Source organism: Sitophilus oryzae, unplaced genomic scaffold (assembly GCF_002938485.1).
Source record: "Sitophilus oryzae breed Bouriz unplaced genomic scaffold, Soryzae_2.0 scaffold_864_pilon_pilon, whole genome shotgun sequence".
Classification (NCBI taxonomy): Eukaryota; Metazoa; Arthropoda; class Insecta; order Coleoptera; family Curculionidae; genus Sitophilus; species Sitophilus oryzae.
Window position 1 is genome coordinate 589342 of NW_022147488.1, and position 27259 is coordinate 616600.

Below are 27259 nucleotides of genomic sequence, written 5' to 3' on the forward strand. Positions count from 1 at the left end.
CTGTCACATACATCCGAAAGTTCGTTCCGAAATTTGACAGTTTTAACATTTTTCTGCTGCGCTGAATAGAGATTCATGTCATGTTTTATTGGAGAAACACTTATAAAAATAACTTGCTCGCCAAATATCCCGAAATTGCCCACTTCCCACTAAACTTGTTTTTAAAAACAAATGTTTTCAAAAAAAGTGAGGTTAAAAAACACACGATATCGTACAAAAGTTAAACAAAATTTAACTTTATACGACGTCGGATGATTAGTTAAAATTATCGGATAAAAATTGTTGTCAAAATATTTCGACCAATAGGAGCACCGTCGGATCGTCGTGTCATCGGATTTCGGATGCATGAGACTCCGGCTTTATATTGAAGATGTCCCCAAGAAGTTGTTCCATTTACTCTTTTTATTGGAAATCAGTTTATTCTAATGCATGATAATGCCAGGCCCCACGTTGCGCGGAGTAACGAGTTAGGAGCAGGGTTGTTAAGTATTTATGAAGCAAAAAACTACGCCCATTTTTTTGTATTAACTACGTTTTAAAACTTTAATAACTACCTTCAAAAACTACACAAAAACTACGTTAAAAACTACCTACAAAAATATAGTAAAACATAAACAATTTAGACTTTAAACAAAAATCAAGCCAAATTCTTATCATGGAAGTACGAAGTTATATTATATTTGTATTAGTTAAACAACATCAGAAAAAAGACAATTTTTTTTCAACAAAAGTAAATTTTCTACGAAATACAAAGTAACATTGAACCCGAAATAAACTATAAATTCTCATGGAGAAATTCTCCATAGACATTCTCCAGGAGAATATATGATTTTTTACATCTAAAGGCACAACTTCATAATTCCCCTCTTCCCAGAAGGTATGGAGACATCGACGTCTTCCAAGCATTTTTAACTACTAAGTATCAAAAATATCATATAATAAGGAACAAATTCACAAAATATAGATTTTTTATTTCTTTAAATTGATCAACAAACAAAGTTTTTAGGTTACGTTTTCACTGTTATTTAAAAAAACTACATTAGTTACATAAACTACACATTTACTACTCGACATTTAAAAAAGTACTTGTGACATGTAGTAAATATAGTTTATTAATTACTACGTGTAGTTTAACAACTCTGGTTAGGAGTACGAGTAGCAAACGAGTACCTGGATGAGGTTGGTTGGTCTATGAAGATTGGAATGGCCTCCATGTAGTCCCGACCTCAATCCAATTGAACATTTGTGCGATTAACTTAAAAGAGCTGTTCGTCGTCGTCTTATTCCACCACAAACTTTACAAGAACTATGGCTAGCATTAACGGAGATTGTTAATGCCAGCTGTAGCTCTTGTAAAGGGTTTTCTTGATCTATAGCTTGATATTCATCGAGCGATAGATCAAGAAAGAATAACTACCCTTAACCCTTATTCATTCAATACGACTTAGAGCTCGAGTTTTTATTGAATTGGACATGCACGCTATTAAAATTATTATAAAATTGTTGTTTTTGTCAATAAAAGAAGCTCTGAAATCAATACTTAACTTAAAAATGTGTAGATATAAATCATAAAAGAACAGAGATAATGGGACAATTTACAAAATTAAATGTTATGAATACATTTAAGATTACAGGAAAGTGTTTTTTTATCCAAAATGCCCGTCTCATTTTTTCCACAGGCTGTTTTGAATTTATTGCTGAAAACAACCTTTTGATTTACCCCGGTATAAACCCACCTAACCGAAAAATATAAGCCATTAAAATAATAAAAAATAATGCCAATAAATTTATATTCACACTGATACAATAAACATAAAAATTGGATTACAAAATTAAAAGTTATGAAACATCAAACTTCGTCAAAGTTTTAGGGTGGCAGAATTTTGTGCTGGGGAGTATATTTTGAAAATAGCAGCATTTTTAAACGTTTTCAATTTTGTTGGAAATATACTTCAACGTTTCTTTCTCCATGCGGAAATATTCGTTAAATGTTTGATGATGAGTTGTGAGTTGTGGATATATTGTTATAATATTTACCAAAATTAAAATGAGACCGAGTAATTTCATGAACGCGAGTAGTGCTTTCTTGTATCAGTTTAATATGAACATTATCACTAGCTAATAAAAAACATAATAGATCCCCACGGGATAGCTCCATGATGGTAAATGACATTCGCGCTTCCTGCAAGCGGTTGTTAATGACCACTACCTGCTTCAATGGCGCAGGTTCACAAAGCGATAACACCCATCCCAAAGCGGGAAGCTGATGGTGCACTATGGACTTACCTTTACGAATATGGACGCATCGTCGCACAAACAAGAGTTAAAGCCAGTATTTTGACGTACCTAACGTAAATGGTACATTTGTATTTCTACATTGTTTTGTGAAACATTTTTTTTTAAATTTTAAAACTGAAAAAAAGACGCAAGTGAATTTCTCACTGCGCAAGCGTACATGTCAAACGATACGTTTACCTATTCGTCTTTGGCCGTGCTTTAACTGTCTAATAAAAAAAGAGAACCTCTCGTCCAAGCCATCGTTATTTGCATTTCGTAGACTGATTAAAACATTATTTTTCTTTTTTTACGTAAATATTAGTATTTAGCTAGTTAGTTAGGTATTTGTTGAGCGACTTTTGTTTATTTACAATTATTTTAATTTTGTTTTGTATAGTAGACATAGCATGTATGGCATAGCTTATTTAGTTTTTGTTTATTATTATGTTATTAAATTAATTAAGTTTCATTTATTAAACGTTAATAATTTTTTTTCTTACTATGTTAAATTTGACTGGTTGAATCTTATTAGCTAGATTTCGCTCTTAATAATGTTTTATTTTTAGTTATTATTTCTTTTATTGTATTTTATGTTATGTTAAAAAGCCATTTTAATAAGACTGTTATTATTATTAAAAAAAAAACAGTGAATATTGACAATAATATAAGCAGATTTTGAAAAAAATATATGAAACTTTTCTTCTCTGTTTTTTTTTATCAAAAAAGTAGACGTGGCAACATTGCGACGTGCATTAATCAATTACCGTGTGATCGAAAGCAAACGGCGTCCAAGACGGCTGGGAAATGACAATCGATGATAATTTTGGTGAGGTCAATCTCTAGACGTCATTTATTAGAAAATTGACATAAAACTTAAGTAAATGACGTCTAGGGTTGGACCTCGCCAAAATTATCAGCGACTGTCATTCCCCAGCCGTCTTTGACGCCGATTTTTTTCGATCGTATGGTATTTTGATGACATGTGCTCTAACTTGTACTGATTTTCCTATAATAACCCTTGTCTATAATTAAAGTGTGGGTATACATGCATCCGTAATGCGTCGTCTGTCGTTGATTTTATGGATTTTTATTGGTATATTTCAAAAATGACAGCTCATACTTAAATATGATTGGACTGACGCATTACGGATGCATATAAACTCAGATTTAAGGTGAAATGGCAATTTTCTGCATGGTTCTCTCGCTCTGTGGCTTTTTTCCGAAATATTTGGTTTCGCTCTCAAATTTGGGAGTTGTCTTCTCTAAAATATTTTTTTTTACAAAGGTATTTTAGGTGAGTTTATACAGGGTCGCTTTTATGTATGGAAACGGTCGATTATTAGGTAAAATATAGGAGGTACCGCAAAAAGTTAAATACAAAAGTTATAGGATTTTTAAAAATTTATTAGCGAGTAATAAATTTAAGTATACAGGGTCGTTCATAAAGTCGTGGCACATCAAAGTTTAATTTTTTTAGATAGAACTTCTGTATATTATTACATATTTCAATTCTTCCTTCAATTCTAAGCATAAATCGAAATACACACAATGTACTTTAAAGCAACCGTTTCCGAGTTATTGACTTTTGAAAATATCCCTTAAACAATTTGATTTAATTAATTTCGATGTGTTTGGTTTGATTTAATGATGCCATTCTGCCGAAACTGTGATACTGTTGTAATAGGTTTTTAAATTCCTATTAGCTACTAGTAAATTTAAGTATACAGGGTCGGTCATAAAATTGTGTCACATCAAACTTTTTTTTAAAATAAAACCCCCTGTATATTATTGCATATTTCAATTACGTAAATTGAAGAATTGAAATGTTAAACGAAAATTTTGTAATTTCCAGACTTGATATAATCTCATTTTATACATCTATAAATACTAACTTGAGAACTAATTTCAAATATTATTAAGTATCTCAGTTTCGGCAGAATGGCATTGTTAAATAAAACTGAAGGTACCGAAATTAATTAAATCAAATTGTTTAAGTGATATTTTCAAAAGTCGATAACTCGGAAACGGTTGGTTTGAGGTACATTGTGTGTATTTCGATTTTTGTTTAGAATTGAAGGAAGAACCGAAATATGCAATAATATACAGGAGGGTCCATTTAAAAAAATGAAACTTTGATGTGCCACGACTTTATGACCGACCCTGTATTCTTCAATTTATTACCCGCTAATAGATATTTATAAACCCTATAACTTTTATATTTAACTTTTTGCGGTACCTCCAATATTTTACCGAATAATCGACCGTTTTTATACATAAGAGTGACCCTGTATATGCATTCGTTATGCGTCGTCCGTGGTTTCGTCACTCCAATCATATTCAAGTATGAGCTGTTATTTTTTAAATAAACCAATAAAATTGCATAAAATCAACGACGGATGCATATAAACCCGCACTAATTGTGGGTTTACAAGCATCCGTCATGCGTCATTCTGTCGCTCCAATCAGGTTGATGTATGATGTGTCATTTTTGAAATAAACCAATAAAATTACTTAAAAACAACAATAGCATTTTTGTTTATAGACTTTGATTGCCCTGTCCATGGTCCATCTGAATTTCTCCTATTAATAAGCTTTGATTCGCCACAGTTAGAGGTGTGTAGTTCGTAAACGAACTAGTTCCAATGAACTATTCCGACCCCTGAATGAAAGGAACTAGTTCCTGGTTTCTCAAAGGACTAGTTCCTCAGGACCTATTCCGGGATCGAGAATGTGCCCGATATAGAACAATATGCGACGGATCGGCTAGCGCGCGTAGCCCGATGGTAGGCAGGAGTGGGGAGTGCCAGACTTCGTTATCGGATCCGGACCTAGAGGAACTAAACTAAATAAAAGACTAGTTTACGTACGAACGGATCGGGCCAGCGCGATCGATGCTAGGCAGGAGTGGGGAGTGCCAGCCTTATGCCGTATATTATCGGATCCGGACCTAAAGGAACTAGAGGAACTAAATAAAAGACTAGTTTACGCAAATACGTTTTAATTAAAATTATTAAAACGTATTTGAGTTTACGTATGGATCAGCCAGCGCCATTGATGCTAGGCAGGCGTGGGGAGTGCGAGCCGTATGTTATCGGATCCGAACATAGAGGAACTATTAAAAGACTAGTTCACAGGAATCTATTCAGTCAGCAAATCCGAGATATAATACAAGGCGACGACGCTGGATTCGGCCTTGTCTATTGCCGCAGCCGGCGCGGCGTAATTACCACAGAAGTCGTGGATACTGTTTTTGTTAAAATATTTTATGGGAATATATAAATATTTTATGGGAATGTTTCACTTTAGGTCCCTAAAATTAAGAAATATCTTATAAAACGAAGTAGATATTCTCAATTTTTAGACAAAAACAAAAAGCTTGAAGTGAGGAAAAATGCAAATTTTCGTAAAATTTTTGTAATATTTGCTCCAATTGATTTGTGATATAGTTTTTTAAATTCTGATTTGAGTTTTTTTTTAATTTTTTTTATCTGCTATAAAACTTACCTATATGTTTTTAAAATACACAATTACACGTCTCGTTATATCTCCGTACATTATAAAAATTATACAGATCATAATGTGAATAGTTCACGAAACGCATTAGCAAGCAAGGGGGATGTCAATATGAGTCGGGAACTATTGTGAACTAAAGACCTAGTTCAAGGAACTATTCCTCTGCAGGAACTAGAACTAAGGAACTAGTTCCTCCCAAGGAACTAGAATTCCCACCTCTAGCCACAGTGTTGCTAAGAATTTAGTGCTTTATCCCATTACTACTCAAACTCCGCTATATGCAGAGCAGCACGTCATCAGCGATGACTATGAAATGAAGATCGCTGACATTTTATATGTAAATTTCGTAAATTTATATGGGAAATATCATCGATCGTCATTTCCTAGCAAACGGAGCAGTTTTTTTTTCGATCATACGACATTTTCTTGGCAGTAGTTGGCATTGTCTTACGGGAGTCGAGTATAATTATTATATGGTAGCGAGACATCCCTCGAAAAAAAACGCTATAATCTGAATAACATGGTAACCAAAAATAATTAAATATTAGTAAATTATACCCTTGCCTATATCATCCATAATCAAGGATTATACTAATAAAGTAAATTAAATTATATTCCGAATAATAAATTATTATTTTGATTTGCTTGAAATAAGACAAAATTTTTCATTAAACATGATTATGTATATTTATTCATTTTCGGAAACTCTATACCGCTAAAAAGAAAAGAAGACAATAAAATACACAATAATTATTCTTTGATTTGATTTAATTTTTTTTATTCCATCACCATTTAACATTTTTCACCAAAATTAATGTAAATAAAAAAAATTAACTATTTTTTATAAATTTGTGCCAACCAATACCTCTTACCTAACTTTTACTTGTTTTTTAAGGGTACAAATTTAGCTACTTTCCGCCGCTATGATATTCTATACATATTCTACAGATATTCTATAATTAAAGAAAATTAATGGTGGGTTCATACAGCCAAATAAAATAAAATAAGAATAAAATAAAATAAAATAAGAAAGTTGGTTATATGGGATACCGTACATGCGTTCATACAGCCAAATAAAATAACAAATAAAATAAGAAGTCTTTATCTTTTAACTTCTTGTTTTATTTTATGTGAAAACGGCTTTGCGCACGCTTAATTCTAACCTACAAATATTTTCAGTTTGGATTTAATTTATTTTATAATTTCACATAAGTAAAATGTATAATATAGTAGGCAACGAATAAATAAATATACTATAAATAGTAAAATTACTATAAACAATCGTAAAAGTTAACTTTTATCCAGCCTCATCGTACTGCGCATGAGCAAATATATATTTCTTATTTTATTTTATTTGACTGTATGGACGCACACAAATAAGAATTCCTTATTTCTTATTTTATTTTATTCTTATTTTATTTTATTTGGCTGTATGAACCCACCATAACTGTTAGAACAGTTCTCTTTTGCATCGAAAGACCAATAATTAATAATGGTTTTTCTATTCCCACATAGATGGCATTAATACCAAAAATGATCTGTGGCATAGTGGCATATAGAATATTTTTTGTGATCTGTGGCAAATTAACGTTATGTTTTTAAATTTTACAATTCTAGGTTATTTTTTTCGTTATTTATCATTTATCACATATTGTTATTTTTTTATTCATAAAATGATAATAAAACCAGGTATTCCTTTGTGCTGATATCTGATAAAGTATGGTGAGTACTTGTATTAGATATTTAAATTAACATCCATATTTTGCCACAAGAAAATACTTGAAAGTATTAATTACAAAATAATTATAATCATTTAAGAAAACTAGCTCTTGCTCTCAGCTTCGTCCGCGTATACTCGAATCTCTTATATTATTCCTTTTAATACTTAATTTTACCCTCTTAGAGAATGAATTTTCAAGATTCGCTTTTTAGTGCTCAGTCGCATACTTAAGCAAAATTTTATACTACTAGAATAGATTTTCCAATTTTTTATTCGAACATTCGCCTCTAATTTCACCCTTTGGGGGATGAATTGCCAAGAGTAGATTCTTAATGCTGAATTGCTTCTTAAGGAACTTTTATGAAGAATTACATACTGCTAGAACAAATTTTAAAAGTATTTATTCAAACCCATCTCAAAAAATCGTTCCTTAGCGCTCAATTTCGTCATTTGATAAATCTTTGGGCAGATACTTATACTCCTAAAACATTCTAAAGTTTTTATACCTCCTCGCACCCCCCATAGGGTACAAAATAATTTTTTATTGCCCAATTATGTAATTTAAGGAACCTCTGTGCAAAAGTTTATTCTTCTAGAACTTATTTTAACAAATTTTTGTACAAGCTTTCATCTCAAATTTTACCCCTCCAAGGATGATGTTCCAAAAATAGCTTCTTCGTGTTCAATTACGTTACTTAAGGAACCTCTGCACAAAATTTCATACTCCTAGAAGAGATTTAAAAAAAATTGCACCCCTTAGAGAACAAACTTCCAAAAATCACTCCTTAGTACTCATTGTATCATTTAAGGACCCCTATACAAAATTACATACTCTAGCACCTTTGCTTAGAACAGATTTTAATAATCTAGGCCAAACTGTTTAATCTGTGCTTTGATAACTATCAATCAGCATTGAGTTTGTTATTGAGATATCTATATACGTTTTTATAGTTTGAAGATAATGATTATGATCCCAATGAAATATACAAATTACATTGCTACGGGGACGATATAGAAGAGGACTCTTTAACAAATTCAGATGAAAATGATGCATTATTACAATTTAAACCTGCACTTTATACCTACGAAGAATTATCAGATGCTATTGTTATCGAACCAGAGGGTGATTTAGAAAGCGATACAGCAGAATTAGCAATAAAAAATGTTGGAAATTCATTGAAAAACGTAGATGAATCTAAATATATTCAAGATAGGCAAGAAGAAATTATATCTAAATCTAAGCAAGGTACACTATAATATATCTAAATAGTGTACTAATTGAAAGGTCCAAGAGAAAAACAAGATAAGCGCCAATTTCTTAATTTTAGGGTTTTACCAGAGGGTTTTACAATATTGTCTAGACACAAAACTTTACTCAAAGTACATACTTGAGTCGTTTGAGACAAAATAAATTAATAATATCATATTTATATAATATCATTATTATTAGCTGTATTATTTTATATTACTTGGCTGAGCCCTAGGGAGGAGCTTGAGCTCCCGAAGCCCCTACCCCCCATTTTCTGTCTCTCCTGTAAAATGTGTAAAATGGCGCTCATCATGTTTTCCCCTGGACCCTTCAAATTTTATTATTCCCTTTTATCACAGATAACACATAATCCAGATGGCCATTGCTTACGGAACAGCATGTTTTCGATGAGACAGTTCCCTATTAATGACACAGAGGGCGTCTATAGCCAAATCTAATAATATTTTTAAAACGAACGAATTTCGAGCCACACCACGGCCACGCGATGTGAAGCGACGTAGCCAGTTGTTCATATTTATAAGCAAATTCCCGGTCAAACCCAGGGAAAATGTATATTCGGACTTTAATACTATACAATTGGATATGAAAATACTAGTCGCAGTGGATGTTTGAAAGTCAGAATTTTCTAGATGAATATATATGCTATTTATAGCCATGAAATTTATAATTTAGATTTTATTTTTATTATTTGTCTCTTAATATTCATTAGCTGAAAATAAGGGTAAAGGTTATCTATATAGTAATAAATAAAATTTGGCACATAGGTTCCTTAAGTGATGTAAATGAGCACTAAGAAGGGATTTTTTGAAAATTCGACCGCTAAGGGGGTGAAATTAGGGATGAAAAGCTGCATAAAAATTTGTTAAAATCTGGTTTAAGAGTATGAAATTTTTCACGAGTGCTCCTTGACTGACGTAATTGAACACTAAGGGGCAATTTTTGGAAATTCGCTCGTTAAGGGGGTGATATGGGGGGTACTTTTGTATACAAAAAAAAGCATGTCCTAGGACTACGAAATTTTGCACAGAGGTGCCTTAAGTAGCGTAACTTAACAGTTCGATTATACAAAGCGATTTTAGGAAATTCTTCTACTAAGGGGTGAAACTGGGGGTGAAATTTTGCATACTTTTTTAAAATTAGTCCGAGGAGTTTGAAATTTGGAAATTGTTAATTAAGTGACGAAAGTGAGTACTCAGAAGCAAATTTTGGACATTCATCCCCTAAGAAATAAGGGATGAAAATTGGTATAAAAATTTGTTAAAATCGGTTTTAGAAGTATGAATTCTGCGTAGACGTTCCTTATGTAACTTAATTTAGCACTAAGAGGCAATTTTAGAAATTTTCCCTCTAAGGGGGTGAAATGAAGGGTGAACGTTCTGAAAAAAAAAATCTGTCCTAGAAGTATGAAAATTTGCACAGAGGTTCATCAAGTGATGAAAGTTATACTCAGAAGCGAATTTTAGCATTCATCCCTTAAGAAATAAGGGATGAAAATATGTACAAAAAATTTGTTAAAATCGGTTTTAGAAGTATAAAATTGTTCGCAGACGTTCCTTATATAAGGTAATTTAGCACTAAGAAGCAATTTTTCGAAATTTTCCCTCTAAGGGGGTGAAATGAGGGGTGAACTTTCTGAAAAAAATCTGTCCTAGAAGTATGAAAATTTGCACAGAGGTTCCTCAAGTGATGAAAGTGAGTACTCAGAAGCGAATTTTAGGCATTCGCCCCATAAGAATTAAGGGATGAAAATTTGTACAAAAATTCATTAAAATCGGTTTTGGAAGTATGAAATTTTGCGCAGACGTTCCTTATGTAACGTAATTTAGCACTCAGGAACAATTTTTGGAAATTCGCCCTCTAACGGGGTGAAATGAGGTGTGGACGTTCTGAAAAAAAATTGCTTGTTATTACTAAATTACGTTACATAAGGAACAAACAGAATTTCATACTTCTAAACCCGATTTTAACAAATGTTTGTACAAATTTTCATCCCTTATTTCACTCTCTTAAGAGATGAATGTCCAAAATCCACCTGTACAAAATTCCACACTCGTAGGACTGTTAGTTTTAACTAACAATTTATTAAAGTGCAACTATATAAAAATTATACAGGGTGGCGCCTCTCATATGACTCGGAGGCTCCAAGGAGAACGACCAATTCGTATTGAAATGAAATTTTGTGATCATATGTAAGTTAATTCTGCGTACGTTTTAAAAATATAGAGAGTTCTACAGGGTGTCCCCAAAAAAAGTTACACATCAAATTTGTATTTTTTTGTAAGGGAATACCCCCTTTATTAATTAATTTTTAGATTCTAAGAGAAAAATAAAGGTGTGTTTTATTAGGGAAGTATATGACTGAAATGTAAGGTTTTAGACTTACTTAAGATTTTGAAGAACAATTTTTAAATTTCAAGAAAAACTACCTAAATTGGAATTTACTCTATTGCACTTTAATCAAATTAAAACCTGACCCATAAAGTTATACAGGGTGGGGCAAAATTAATGTTGAACATTGGTATAACCTGTATAACTCCTTTAATACCCACCCTGTATAAATCCTTTAGTTTAATTGAATCACCCAGAATATTATTCCGATATTCAATGGGAAATTCATGTCACTTCCAAATACTATTAAGGTTGCCGGCCTACCCCTCAAACAAAGATTTTCCTAGATATTTTCATTTCTATGATTTAGTGTGAATAGATCTTTATTATTTGATAAAATCTAGGGTGGCTGTGATATGTCTGACGTTACTTCAACATAGTGTCAAATTAGTTCAACTTTAGCAACTAGTTATTATTTTGTGTCAGTTCGTCAGTTGAAACAAAAAAAAAATCTAAGAAATTTTCCGAAAATAGAAACTTATCCTACATCAGAAAGAATTGATATGATTCTACTTTTAGATTCAAATTTTGTTATATAATTATACATTTATATCTAATTTTAATTCTGTGATAATTAATATATGTTTTAAACGTATGTTTTTATTACAGTATTTTATACTACATCCTTTAATTTTTGATAAATTAACACAGCCACCTAGATTTTTTCAAATAATAAAGATCTACTGACGCAAAATCATAAAAATGAAAGTATCTAGGAAAATCTTTGTTAGAGGGGTAGGCAACCTTAATAATATTTTGAAGATATATGAATTCCCCATTGAACACGGAAATAATATACTGGGTGTTCCATTTAAAATAAAGGAGTAACTTGCTTTTCAAAGTGATAAATGTTCAATATAAGTTTTGTCCCACCCTGTATAACTTTTCCTGTCACATTTTAATTTGGTTTAACATATTATGGTTATTGTAACTAAATATCAGGCTATACAGGATAAATTACAATATAGATAGCTGTTATTGAAATTTAAATTTTATTCTTCATTTTCACAAAATGTGAAATATGTCAAAATCCTTACATTCTAGGCACATGCTTCTTTAATAAAACATACCTTTATTTTTCCTGAATCCAAAAATCAATTAATATATAGGGTATTCCATTACAAAAACAACTTTAATGTATAACTTTTTTGGGGACACCCTGTATAACTATATATTTTTATAAAATGCTTTCAATTAATCTATATATATTCATTTCCAAGCCCACTCCCACGCCGTTTTTTTTTTTCGATCGTATGGTATATTCAATAATTGCATTACTTATAATTTATAACAGTTTATGTTCACTGATTCATTTATAATTTATATCCACTTAATTACTTGATTTATCCATCATAAACTTTGCATAGATAAAGAAATAACGATGGACAATTCTTAATGTGTTAAATTATACCGTATGATCCAAAAAAAAGGCGTCCGATTGGCTTGGAAATGATGGTCGATGACATTCCCCATATAATTTTACATATCAAATGACAGCGATCTTCATTTCATAGCCATCGCTGACGCCGTTTTTTTTTTCGATCATACGGTATATGGTAAAAGCCATCGATCACCATTTCTAAGGTAACTTAACGCCGTATTTTTACATACAAAATGTGCAAAAAAATTCTATATGAATGAACTCACCACAATTTTCTATCCACTTTGTACATAAATTAGGATCTCTTGACGCAGGAAACTTAAACATATGTACACCTGATTTCCGAGAAATCCCACAATTATAAAATTGGCACTTATTACCAGACATTTTAATAATAATTTTATTATCACTAATCACACACAGTTATAATCAAAGACAGTCAAAGGTAAATTACCCGCCTTTTAAAATATCCATTAAAAACAAAAAGACAGTAACGACATATCTAAATCTTCTATCTTTGTCGCATATGGTTCGTTCCTTTATTATTCCGTGATAAGGGAAGGAATAGAGATTTTCTATGATAAGTGGTAAAGCTAGGTTTTCATATGTACAAATTTGAAAAACTTTCCAGGAAATTGGGTCATATTATTTTCATTAATAAATTGTTTATCATAAATAAATTTATTAAAAAAAAAATTTTGAACGAATATTCAAATTCTAAACGTTTCAATTAACAAAAAAAAATTGGCCAAGTGCGAGTCGGACTCGCGCACGAAGGGTTCATTATCATTGAATGTACCATTCACACATTATCTATACAACATCAGACATTATATTATTGTAAACTTTTTTCCGATTTAGCTGAAATTTTGAATGCGCTTGTAAGTAATTTAAAAAAAAATGAAGAAATACATTGCTAAAAATTGTATTAATCAATAATAAATAAGTAAAAATAAATATGTAAAAATATGTAAAAATAAAAAAAAAAGATTAAGAAAAAGTCACCTTGCCTACGATTCGAACCTGCCTCACTACGTCTCAACGCCTTCAAATCCTAACGCCTTTAACCACACGGCCACTGAGGACTTGAATAATCTGTGTAAAATTCTTACTTAAACGATAATGTTTAGTGAAAGTACTTTTTTATTTATAAACATTTATTTAATTCTGTTTTTAGTATTTGTTCTTATAGCGGCAACATAGATACATTATCTGTAAAATTTTCAACTGTCTAGCTATAAAGTTAGTTAATAAGAATTAATAGGTGTAGCATATTTCAACATTATTCACTGGTTTTAAAAAGATCAAAAAATATGCATGTGTGTTTATAGTATAAATGAATTGCTCCTTACGTTAGTTCTTATTGATATAATAGCAAAAAAGTATAAAGTATAAGCGCAATTTTATTAAAAATATGTTATTCTAAGTTAGAATAACATAGAGTTAAAAAAATATGTGTTACAATTTCTAACACATATATTTTTTTAACTCTAATGTTCTAAATTAATTGTTCAAAATATAATTGTTATTTTTTCCTAGGAAAGATAAAACTTCATTAATTTTCATAAATAAATTTATTTCTATTAAATTTTATAGAGCAATATGTACTACAGTTTTATTTCACATTTTGTAATACTGCTTCAGTGCGGTGCCCCATTGCTATCTGTGAGTTCATTCAAATTATGAAAAATCACTACTGATCTAGAAGATAAAATGTACCTAAGTACCATAATATTATAATCAAAAATGACTAATTTTGTAAATTATTACCTATAATGGTTAGATGAGATGCATGTAAACTTCTTTAGGCTGGTTTCTTAAAGTTAGGTGATTAATTATCTTCGCATCGTCATAGGCTCTAATCAATTGTAGATTATTCTTCAATCAACCTGAAATATGTAATATTATTTACTTTATATCTATGAAAAATTATCATTTTCTTTATGAAAATTTTGAGTTTAAATTTAAATGTGATTAGAATAAATATACGTCACTAATTAACATTTTATCACAGGTAATATTCTATATTACTTTATGTTTACTTTTGTGAAAATATTACTTACCTATAATATTTAAACGAGTTCCTGAATGTACAATTTTACTTGTTTATCGCGATGCCGAGTTCTGAATCTTGTATTGGTTGTCTAAAACTGTTTGATTTTGCTTAGTTATATTGTATCCTATATTTTATTAAACAAACTCAAAATAATGTTTATAATTACCTTCATCAGCCTTTATACCATTAAAAGTCATTATTATCAGTTATTATTATGTAGTATGTAGTTATTTCTTTGAGTTATTTGTTGTTGTTTGTTTTCAAAGATCATTTTTGAGGTTAATATCATATGAAACTTTTCGTAATTAGGCAACTGTAAAATGACGTGTGACGATAAATTAATAAAATAATAATGTACGTATTAAGTTAAATATTTATATATTAATTTAACATCCGGTATTACCTAACATCCATATCTATTTCATGTTTATAAATTACATAATTTTTAATTTTATATATTCATAATGAAATGAAATATATTTCGATATAACGTTTGGCAACCACGCAACTGAAGTGCAAGCGACATCTGTGCAAGAGAAGCAAAACCTCCCAAAAAAGTTAGAAAAGGAATCTAAAAATTTCAGATTATTCAAACGTCACTCCAATATTTTTCCAAATTGGAGTGAAATTGGGGTGACAATTTTTAACACGTAAGGAGCCATCTGGATTATGTGTTATCTGTGCTTTTATGTTGATCTAGAAGCGATAGTAAAGGAAAAAATAGAGAGTTTGACACTACCGGATTATTGTTACTTATGCGAAGCAAAGTTAATATCACCACACAATGCTACAGCTCATTATAAGTCGAAGAGGCATAAACTTAATATTGCGATGTACAGAGATGAGATTTTAAGTAACTTAAAAAGTGAACAACAAGGTAGGTACACTATAATACTTAGACAAGGAAAGAGAGGGGACAGCTAACACGCATATTCTCCCGTGATCGGTTAGTGAGGCCAAAATTCGATCGGCGGCCATACTTTGGTGACAAGATTTCGAGGTGACACCGAGCGAATTTTTATGTTTTTTGTGACAACTGTTTTGTTTTAAATTTATAAACTGTATTGTTTAGTATGGTGAGATGTTCAGCGTATGGCTGCAAAGGCCGAAGCGAGAAAAAAGTGGCTGGAATTACATTTCACAGGTAAAAATCGATACACAACTTTTGTTATGTGGTCATAAAATGTACATTTTTTCATTATAGCAGTAAAAACATGTAAACTGCTTTTAATATGTTTTGTACCACATCCAAGCCAAACTATTTTTAATAATTCCAAGTAGTATTTTCAATATCCTTTATTATAATTAATGTTTGAAACTATAAATAATGCTACTCAGCATGGATTTCTCCAGTGGCGTAGGGAATTATAATCAGAGAAATACAATTTCTGCAATAAACATTTTTTATATATTTTACATGTAAAAAATGTATAAAGTATTGTTATCAAATATGTAAAATAATTGTAAACTTTAAAAAAAATTAAAAATTCTAGTGATAAAAAATCTATATGTATAGTTGTTATATAAAACTTAAATTTATCTGCCAAGATTTGCTGGGGGTGGACAAACTTGTGGTGGGCTACTTGTTACTACATATATTTTTTTAAATATTCTTTCAAAAAATTTGCTAATTTAGGTGTATAATAAAAGTCTCAGTGAGTAATTAATAAAAATTTAAAAATAAATAAAATAACACAAAGCTTCTAGAATTGTTTATTTTTTTGTGGAAAATTAGGAAATTCTTATGATTGAAGGTAACAAATATTAAAAATTACATTATTCATTGAATCCGTACGCAGTGTGAAGGGATGGCTAGATTCATTATTATACCGTATGGTCGAAAAAAAACGACGTCCAGTTGGCTTGTAAATGACGATCGACGACATTCCCCATATAATTTTACATATAAAATGACAGCGATCTTCATTTCATAGCTATCGCTAACGCCGTCTTTTTTCGATGTCGTTTTGTATAGTTTTTATGTCATTTTATATGGGGAATATCATCGATCGTAATTTACAAGCCAACTGGACGTCGTTTTTTTTTTCGATTATACGGTATAATAATGAATCTAGTCAATTCCCTTCACACTTGCTTACGGATTCAATGAATAATGTAATTTTTAATATTCATTTGTGAAATTGACATTTCCAAACAAACAAGACGCCGTTTTTTTCGATCATACAGTATATATGTATATACACGTTTAAAACATATGTTATTACATTATTTTTTATTTAATTATACATTATACACACGTTAATAAATAAATAATTGTCTTGATAATCAGTCCACTGTGACCTTTGAATAAGAAGACTGTGACTGTTAAATAAATTTTGCATTATCGACTTAGATATTCTAATATTATAAAGGTGAGACTATAAAATACAAAATTGTATATGCATTACTCAAAAATTAACGATATATTAGTTTACGTTTTAATAAATATTTTGTACCGTCTAGGTACAAGCTAATTTCTGATGCTACGCCATTGGAGAATTTCGCGTGGCGACAACTTGCCTCACTTTCAGCTGCCGTGTTACCTGTCCCCTCTCTTTCCTTGTCTAAGCTATAATATGTTCAAATAACCTACTAATTTTTATTATTACCGTTTATGTAGATCTAGAAGCGATAGTAAAGAAAAAAATAGAGAATTTGACTCTACCGGATTATTGTTATATATGCGATGCTAATTTAATATCACCACACAATGCTACATCTCATTATAACTCGAAGAGGCATAAATTTAATATTGGGGCGCACAGAGATGAGATTTTAAATAACTTAAAAAGTCAACAACAGGAAGCACTCAAACGTAAAAAGTCAGTACCTAGGTCGCTGAATTATCTAATTTATATTAATGTTTGGTTTCGGTGAACTATCCATACACAAATTTCTTTTAGAAAATGATGCCTATTTTACCTTAAAATTAAGTTCTTAGATTATTTGAATATATATTGTCGCGGGCTTGTTTATATCCGTTTCTACGTTTTATATGTTTAAGCTGACCAATGACCAAAGAATACAAAGACCAATAACACCCGAGACCAAATTGTTACCACACCTCCAAACGTGTGTTGTGCCACATATTTTTAACTTACCTGCTTTTTTACTCAATAACAAGGGGCCTTACCTGCTTAAAGAGATACTTATATTTTTTATAAATGTTTTGACTACGCCTATGGTGTATGCTGCTTATTAGGTGGTGTCATACTAATGTAGGTGGTATCATACTATTATCTGACAAACGGATCTAAAACAGAAAGAGGAATGCGGGCAAAAAAAGTCGACGTTTGTCAGACTGTAATTAGGGCTCTAACTCACTGACGACCAGGTCGCAACGATTGGCCGTCGGCTGGCCGGATGTATTGCGTTTATAGCTGCGGCCAGATGAACGACCAGTTTCAACAGAGTTGTCAGATGTAACGATTTTTTACGTTTTACCAATTAGAAAATATTGTTTCAGAAAGAATTAAGTTTCAAAAATGTTGCTATTCATGAGCTTATTAAATGTTCTAATATTAAATAATGCATTTAAAATATTCTTGGATTTTTCGTTAATAAATACTGGTGTGGTAAATGGAGTAAGTAAAATCTCCAACCCCGACTACACGATAACATCGTTATTTCCATGTTTTTCAAATCCGCGATGCATGCTATTCCGTCAGTCGTTTCATAACAGAATATTCTACATCCTACGTCTATGTAATTTAATATGTGTAGAGTGAGACATGTAACTCGTGAGATTTTCAGCATTATATCAATAAAAGACAAAAATAGTATTGTTCCTAAAGGCGCGTCCAGACTTTGGCATTTTAGTCAGAACGAACCGAGCGCGCACGAACAAGCAGAACAAATAGGCCGAACAAAAAGCATTATGTACGCGCGACCTACAAAAAGGGAGATATTCTGTTTCTTTTTTCTACTGATATGGACTTCTACTGATGGCTCTTATTAACTTTAGAAGTAAACATCGTAAAAAAAGTAGTCAGACACTGGCTCTAAATATAAGCAGGTAGAAAGTTTAGCTTCCAGTTATTTTAATGATTACAATATAACGAAGAATCTACAACAGTAATTACTTCTATTTTTATGAATGTTTAAGTTACTTTTACTCTAGTTAATTTTGAGGTTTTTGTGGAGATGTTTTTAAAAACATTTATTAAACAAGCGGGAGTACAATACGCGTTGATGGATTAAATATAATATTTAAAATACAGTTGTCCTCCTTGTACATGACTACAATACAACTAAAAATAATAATTTAATAAAAAAACAAGTGGTTGTAGAAAACTTTTGAATATGATTTTTTTTTATTTTTTAACATCGAAACTCGAAGGTATAATAACAGGTATCATACCAACTAGTAGTGGGAACTATCGAATGAATACTATCGAAATTAGTTGCAATTCATTCGAATAATTCGATAGTTAGTAAGAAAACATTCGTTGAAAACTATTCGAATAAAAATTATCGAATAGATCCGTCATCTGCCTTGAAATATTGTATTCTAGTAATTCGGCAGTAAAAACCATTCATTTATAAAATTCATTCATTTATGAAATTCATTCATTCGTCAGGATCGATTATAATAAAATATTAACTGAATTTTAGTTCTCGCCTGGCGACGTAGGTTTCTTTCCGAGAAACCCGACAGCGGTCGATGGCAATGCTGTGGCAATGCTATGAAAGAAGCCGGCATCTTTGATTTTTTGCGGAGTCAGATATAGATAAGGACACATTATTTTTTTATTGAGGTGCGAGTATTTATACAGAAAATACATTATGAAAGGCGCTGTTGCCATATTTTGGTATTAGTTGATATTAGCAAAGAATATTATTGTTTGGCTTTAGTTAATTAGGGATAGTATGTCTATATATTCTGCATTTTTTTTTATTAATATTCTGTTGTTACACTGCAATAATACTAGTTATTTTGGATGTAGGAAAATTATTTTTAATGTTTTTTAGCAAAAACTGGTTTAATAAATAATAATAACAGTAATAATTTGTTATACCTATTAACAACAAAATTTAAAATCATTTAATATAAATATTTTCTTTTAAGTAGTAGCAAAATATAAACAACAAATTAGATGTCAAAATTATTTATATTAGATCCCATTTAAAAATAATATAGTCTCTAAATTTTTTGGCAACGTTGGTTTATTAATTAATAATAATTACAGAACTAATTTGTTATATTAACAACAAATTTTAAAATCATGAAATATAAACATTTATTAATTTTCTAAGCATGCAGTGTAATGGAAGGAAAATATAAATAAAAAATTTAGAAATCAAAATTATTTATATTAGGTACTTTATATTACTATTTATAAATTATATTTACTTTTACTGGCATTTACTATAAAAAATAAATGAAATATTTTTTCTTCATAAAAAACTACATGTAAGAGAATTAGCATAAATTAATACAAACATATAAAATACAAACATCGTCAACTTTTTTTTTTAAATTGGCACGTGTAAAACTTTCATTTTAATTTTCTCACCCATAGTTTGAGTTCGATAACCATTTACTTAAATATGATTATACAACCACATTACTGAAATATGATTATTAAGTTCAACTAATTCATATTATTAAAACATCTAAAATACAAATATGTATTATTAAAATTAATTGTAAAGTTCATCTCATCTCTCTTAAAAATTGTTACTTCTCAAAATTTCCCATTAAAAAATAGACCATATACCATATAAAATTAAATAATTGAAAGATCGGACTACGGAAAACCACACAAATTTTCAGAAAAATTTTGACCACCTGCACATGCACACAATCGTCAATAAATAAAATTAAAAAACAACTACTATTTTAGTATTTTAACTATTTTAATAAACGCAAAAATAGCACAGTATTTATACGGCGAAGTTATAAAAATTTGGAAGAATTAATAATGCACTGACGCATACAAAAATCAAACGAATACTAAATTTCATTTATCAAAAGCATTCGATAGTCGTGGCTCAACGATAACCATTTAGTCGCACGGCGAGGTTGTCACATATGCTTTAGTATACAAATGAATGAATTATTTTATTCGAATAAAACCATTCGATAGTTGAAATCATTCATTCATTAACCATTCGATAGTTCCCATCGCTAGAATCGACCCTTGATAAAAAAGGGACTAGATTTAAGTTTCCCTTTGATCCAGTCTGTATACTATTTCTTTGGATTTTCTGCACGTGTGCAAAAACTACACTAAAACACTATATCTTATAGAAAATAAAATATTGTGCGTTGATTTTGAGGGATTTCATCTGAAAAATTATTAATTTGGAAGAAAACCGGCAACAAGCGGCAGAAAATTATAATATTTTAGTGCAGTCTACTGGTCGCAACGACCAACGGACGGCCAGGACGTTAGTGTGCGCGGTATCATTTGATTTAATGGTTTTAGAGGTTAGCAGCGGCCTGGCCGGTGCGTCCTGGTCTTCAGTATGTTCGAGCCCTTAATTACAAAAAAAACGTATTAAAATGTTAACAAAGGGTACAAAACTAGTATCGACGTATAGCACATATCAAGGACATAAATATCAGAAAAATAGTTATCAAATACAATAATAAAAGGCTAAAAAGGTGGAGTGGACTGTTTATTTACTCCTGGCCCTTTCTTATTGTTCCAGCTTTTACATATAAAAGCTGAACAAATGACCATTGTAATAAAGTTTATAAAAAGTTCACTACACACAACAAACTATTAAAAATCGCTACAATTATCGCTGGTGTAGCGATACTTTTTACTCCCATCGCAAAGTACTCCCATTTGAAGTTTTACTTCAACAAGAAAAATACTAATATTGTGTGTCTGGATAGTTCACCGGATTCCAAAGTTTTAATTAGTATTTTTGGGTATAGGAAAAAATCGTTCATTAATAAAAAGACTAAAATAATTTTAAATTTTCAGTTACTTTTGCTTTGTATGCGACATCGAATTCAATTCCAAAGACTTATATGATAGTCATGTTCAAAGCAGTGGCCACAAATTATATTCTTCTGCAGTAAAAAATAATATTAGCCATGAAACTATAGTTAATATTAATAGCGATGATTGTAATATAAGTAAAGGTGAGAACTTAATGTTATTTTTATAAATAATATAATAATTTAAATATTTAAATGTCTAGGTGAAAATGAAACTGCTGCTTGTTACAATACCAATGAAAAAGAGCCTGTTATAGATGACTTAAAGTGAGTGAAAAACTCTATATATTTAGGTAATTTATAATTAATTAAACAATTAATTTACAGGGAAGTGGAGATTAAACCTATTATAAATGATGGAGAAATGTTGGAAAAAATTAACACCAATCAAAAAGAGCCTATTATAGATGATTTAGAGTAAGTAAAATTTACTATTGGTAGTTGCAAAGGGATCCAAAATGATAGAAACAGTTGTCTATTCTGATTTTGCTTGTTTGGTTTGGCAATAAATTTATGGAATTCGCATATTTATATTTTATTATATATTTTATATTTTTTTATTTTTTTTTCCGAAATTATATTTCTTTTTTTGCAATAAAGTACATTATGTTTTGTTTGTTTGTTTATTTATTCGTTGTTATTACTAGCGCCAAAATAATTAATTACAATTAAACTTTTAATGATATTTAAATTCGTTTTTCATTATCAGTGAGACTAATCAAAACAAGATGAGAAATAGATGAGAGATAGATTTTCTAAATTAATTATTGAATAAAAATAGGTGTCATAAACTGTAACTGTATCCAATATATTGATATATTTGAAATTAGTATTTCTTGTTGAACATTGTATTGGAAAGTCGTAATTTTTTACATTGTAAAATATGCCGATTTCAAAAATAACTAAGTAAAAACTTGTACATTTACAAGTAGAAAAAGAAAAGCTAATAAAATTGACGTCAGTGAATTGACATAATTTGCTAAATCGGTCGATAATTTATTTTGCTAATCTTAAACTCCCCTAACAATATATTGCCAACTGTTTCAATCATTATGGATTGCTCATCGCACAGTACAAGTTCCGAGGGACTAACTCCAAAGGGAACTACAGGAGAGGCAGCTGACACTTGCTCGAGACCTGCCTCCACAAGTGGCACACAAGCTACCACCTCCTCTAGTAAGGGTCGGGAGCCTACCTCTAGACCCAACGTACTACACAAGTTACCGTTTCTGGGTCTACCTAGCCTGGGTCAATCAGGTGGGCTATAGTCTGTCCAACGACAAGATCCTTGACAGTGATAGATGTGTCTGTCATTTTAATTTCAAAGTAGTTTATTTTATTTTACAAAGAAATAAGTTGGTACAACTGGAACGCATAGTAGTAAATTAATATATTTAAAATTTGACTGATTAATTACTTCAAAATATTGTAAAAAACTGTATAAAACTAAAACAATGTAATCGAGTTATTTTATTTAAAAAAACCGGTATGTGTTAATACAAAACAAACCAGAACAAAACACCACTTACCAAAAAATATAAAAAAGAACTATTTCTTACTTTCAAGCTTCAAGAAACATCTCGCATTTATTATTATTATATTTATCAATATAACTTAACACAGGAATAAATAAAACAACATAAATAAAACAAACTATCAAATTTACACTTAAACTTACTAAATTTTATACCTTAAAGGTTGATTAATTAACTTTAATGTTAATTTTTTTAACTAGTACATTTTGACAACTTTATTGGCGTATAAGACTTTCTGTCTGGATAGCGAGTATTAACTATAAGCTGTGCTCTGGATCTACAGTTAATTTTCCCTCGATTTTTCCTTAATTTGACTTCAAAAGACACAAAACACACGTAATAACCCGAATCAAAATGCATCATCTTCCAAAACGCAGATATTTGACATAAGTTGACACAGAATTATAACCTATAATTTGGCAAGACTTTGACAAGCCTCAAAAATCTAAAGGCCAGTTCATACGCATCGGCGCCAGCGTCCGTTTGTCGTTCATCGTTCCCTTTGAATAAGAAGACTAAGGAAGGGGCATAATGCTATCCATGTATTCATGCATGGTGGGCGGAAAAGGCACCATAAAAGCTCTCTAGGGTGGGGATCCTTGACAGTTCTGTTTGACGATTCATTTGACACATTTGAATTTGATTTGAAATTTTGTGGATTTGTCAGTCTTTATGGAGCTTATTTTATGTTATTTATTATTTATTCTACTACTGATAGTTGTATAAAGGTAGTAAATCAAGATGGAAATTGTGGCAGAACTTAAATTAACAGTGACACTATCGCGATTTATCGAAAAAGACTCTAAAATAGTTGGTTGTGTAGCGTGCGGTAGATCTCGGTAAAAATTGAGTGAAATAATGGGAACAACTTTTCGCTAGTAAGTGACTATATAATATACATACGTGTAGTAAATCCTATCATTTATGAAATTCACTTAAATTAACTAAATTATATATTTTTCTTGCATTTTAGCTTTTATTTATTACTTGTCAAAGATTAGATGTCAAAGAATTTAGATACGTTAATTTGACTTACCTGCTTCAGTAGCGTATCGGATGTTTGTGTTAATAAATACTTATTATAACTTATCTATTTTTATTAGAATTATATATTTTTATAACAATTTTAATAACTACCAACATTTATTCACAACGTAAAATAAAACAACAAATTATTGAGTCTACCCCACGTCTACCCTACATCATAGTTTTACATTTTTTAAATAAAATTAGAACGACACTGATAAACCGGAATTTAAGTCGGCCATATTTGAGGCCCATCGCGGTGTACCTAAGATGTTTGATATGCTCCTTCCTTAGTCTTCTTATTCAAAGATCGTTCCGTAAAACCAATAAAATTGAAATATGATCTGTCATTTTTGAAGTAAACCAATAAAACTGGTTAAAAACAACAAGAGACGATATTAACTTAAAAAATATTAGAAACTTTTTTTAGAAAAATAAATAGATTGGCATGGGACTTCATCTGCTTTTCTTCTTGTCATCGTCTGTCGAAATCTTCCCTAAGAAAAAAAACAGAGTATATACGACCCGCTCAGAGTTAATCTCAGCACAGCAGGATACAGCCGTAGAAGGATGTATACCCCATAGACAAACCTTAGACAAACAAATATAAAGAGACTGACAAATCTCATGGTAAAGAGTGGGACCGCGTTACTCTCAGAATAACAATTTTGAAACCAATTAGCAGGACCGTGGCAGGACGTACGTCTTTATTGCTATCTTTCTTTATTATGTGTGCTTTATATGAAAAAGAAAGAAATAGGTATAAAAAGTATCGTATGACATTATCGCACATTCTGGCTGGCGGAAAATTTAAATTAGCCATTATTAGTAGTATTTTTTCATTCTGAAACTGAAAATTTTCACTCAAACTGATTTATTCCCTATACCACGTAAAGGGAACGTGGTGTTGGGAATAAATCAGTTTAGGTGAAAATTTGCAGTTTCTTTCAGAACGAAAGAATACTACTATTATAAGGGAAATTATAAAAAAAAGCAAAAATTGTACTGTTCTATAAACATATTTATTTATACATAAAAATAAATAAACTTTTTATAATATAATAACAAAAAATAACAGTGTTTATCCCACCCACCTACCAATTTTAAATGCAGAGGAACTGACTGTTGCAGGAAACGATCGGCCAATTTTTTTAAAGGGCATTAAAAATGTCATTTTCGAAAAAACTTGACGAGAATCATGATCCTGAACCATTTTCAAGTCCAGTTTTAATCCTAAAACAAAAGTAAAATAGGTATATTAATAAAGTTTCTAGTTACTATAAACCAGCTATAAACTACCTACTCAAAAGAGGGGTAAATATTTTTAACACTACTACTTCTACTTTTTTCTTAATAAGATGATAAATATAACTACTTACTTTTATTCTACCGGGTGTCTTTAACATATCTATCAGAGAAAGGGGGCACCAATACATATAAAAAATAGATGATACTGGCTCCTGCAGCAAATAAAATAACAAATAGTATAACCTAAAATTATAAGTAACAAAATATAAATACCTATATGGAACAAAGGAATTTGTTCCCTGTCCATATTCATAAGTCAATAAAATGGAGAGTTTAGAAAAAAAGGTAAATCACCAAAAGAAAAATTAACAAATGACAATTCGCCATGATGTTGTCATCTTGGTTGTCATGATGACGAAAACGAAAGGCGATTGTTCTAATTTCTATTTAGAAATTACGTTTTATATGGCTGCTTCTTTCTTTCTTGTTATATTAGAATGAGATAGTGGGCCCAATAGGCGCAATGCGCAGATTAACATAAATAGAACGAAATTTTGCGTTCTGAGTTGCGCTACGGGAACGTGTGTGTACCCTCTCTTTGCCATTTAATTTGCCAGTCTCTTTTTACTTGTTTGTCAATGGTATACCCTCAGAGGAGGTAGATGTCCACTCCTTGGAGGAAGAACATCTGTTGTCAGAGGAGGATGGGAAATACCCTGTCCCCTCTACAACTGGAAGATCCCCATGTTTGATGAGTTATAACTCAAGAAGGAGAGACACAATAGATCTTTAAGGTTGTCTTCCTAATTCTACATTATACATTCTCATTGCTCATCGCTCCTCTGTATAAATAATTAAAAAAATATTTACAGGAAAAATTTGATAGAAATTGTTGTAAACAACGAAGAAATGTTGGACCAGATTAATGAGCAGATAAAGGACACATTCCATGAACTCTCAGGACTTCTACAGAAATTTATAGATTGTGGGAAAACCGAGCGTTACGAAGAACAAGCCGAAGTTTATTTACTTCTGAAACAATTAATCGACAAAATATATTGCGCAAATTCTCCACTTTTAATAGAAACTTTAAAAGTGTTCGAATCTGTTGACATAAACTTGCACAACCCCGTTCAAATTCGTGAAGAAAAAAATACGCAGTTAAAAAATGTGAAAATTTGTAAGGTTACACCTTTTAAACACCAGTCAACCAGAAGGTTTGGGTATTTCAAAGTAACTGTCATGGCAACTGTCACCATAGGTTTTATATGGTGGTTAATAAAGAAAAGGCAACCTCCTCCTCTGACTTCTACCCATCATTATTTAAATCTAGATGATTTAGTCGACAGATTAGAACATTTTATTTTTAGTTGATATCGTAGATATTGGGCGCGTTCATAGGGCACAACAGCTGAATTCCAGGGAATATTTGACATTGACAATCCCTGAACATGCCCATTAGTTAGCATTTAGTTATTAGCATAGATAAATGAAACAAGTTTAGATTGGAAAGTGCCCGTAAGACCATTGTAAACACTATTTGGCGCTATTCTTGCAACGGTCGTGATCCAAAGCTTTTGAAAATTTCAGAGCGGTTCGACTTTTTCCGAAATTATATCGCAATATTGTTTATTCAAATTTATTATTATTTTCTTTTAATTTTATAAATAAAATACAGTGTGTTGCATACAAGAAACTTTATTTTATATAAGGACATATATGAAATACCTACGAAACATTGGAAACCGACGTTATGCCACGAGCCACAAGGGTTTTGCAGTTCACACAGCTTTTTAAGTTTTTAATGCCACTTTTTCGCAATTATCACGGGTTTGAGTAAATAAAACTTAAATTAAACTCACAAGATAGGAATAGTTACTTTGAAAAGAG

The 27259-nt window shown here is 30.7% G+C and overlaps 1 protein-coding gene and 1 long non-coding RNA gene across 4 annotated transcripts; one reads left to right on the forward strand and one right to left on the reverse strand.

Annotated features, from left to right (window-relative positions):
• The first annotated feature begins 7401 nt into the window (after positions 1–7401).
• On the forward strand, positions 7402–27049 carry LOC115890433. The gene is made up of 8 exons (XM_030910659.1): positions 7402–7512; positions 8462–8756; positions 15306–15482; positions 17226–17427; positions 21544–21704; positions 21764–21827; positions 21888–21977; positions 26242–27049. The coding sequence occupies exons 1-8, from the start codon at positions 7510–7512 to the stop codon at positions 26741–26743; spliced, it is 1494 nt and encodes a 497-aa protein (XP_030766519.1). The 5' UTR covers positions 7402–7509; the 3' UTR covers positions 26744–27049.
• LOC115890434 lies at positions 14114–15287 on the reverse strand. Of its 3 annotated transcripts, none has more exons than XR_004051642.1 (4): positions 14772–15287; positions 14613–14699; positions 14320–14438; positions 14114–14250 (listed from the first exon to the last, which is right to left on the reverse strand). It is a non-coding gene; the product is annotated as an uncharacterized LOC115890434 (long non-coding RNA). The 3 variants fall into 3 exon arrangements; XR_004051643.1 differs by having other exon boundaries at positions 14168–14268; XR_004051641.1 differs by having other exon boundaries at positions 14168–14438.
• Positions 27050–27259: the final 210 nt, after the last annotated feature.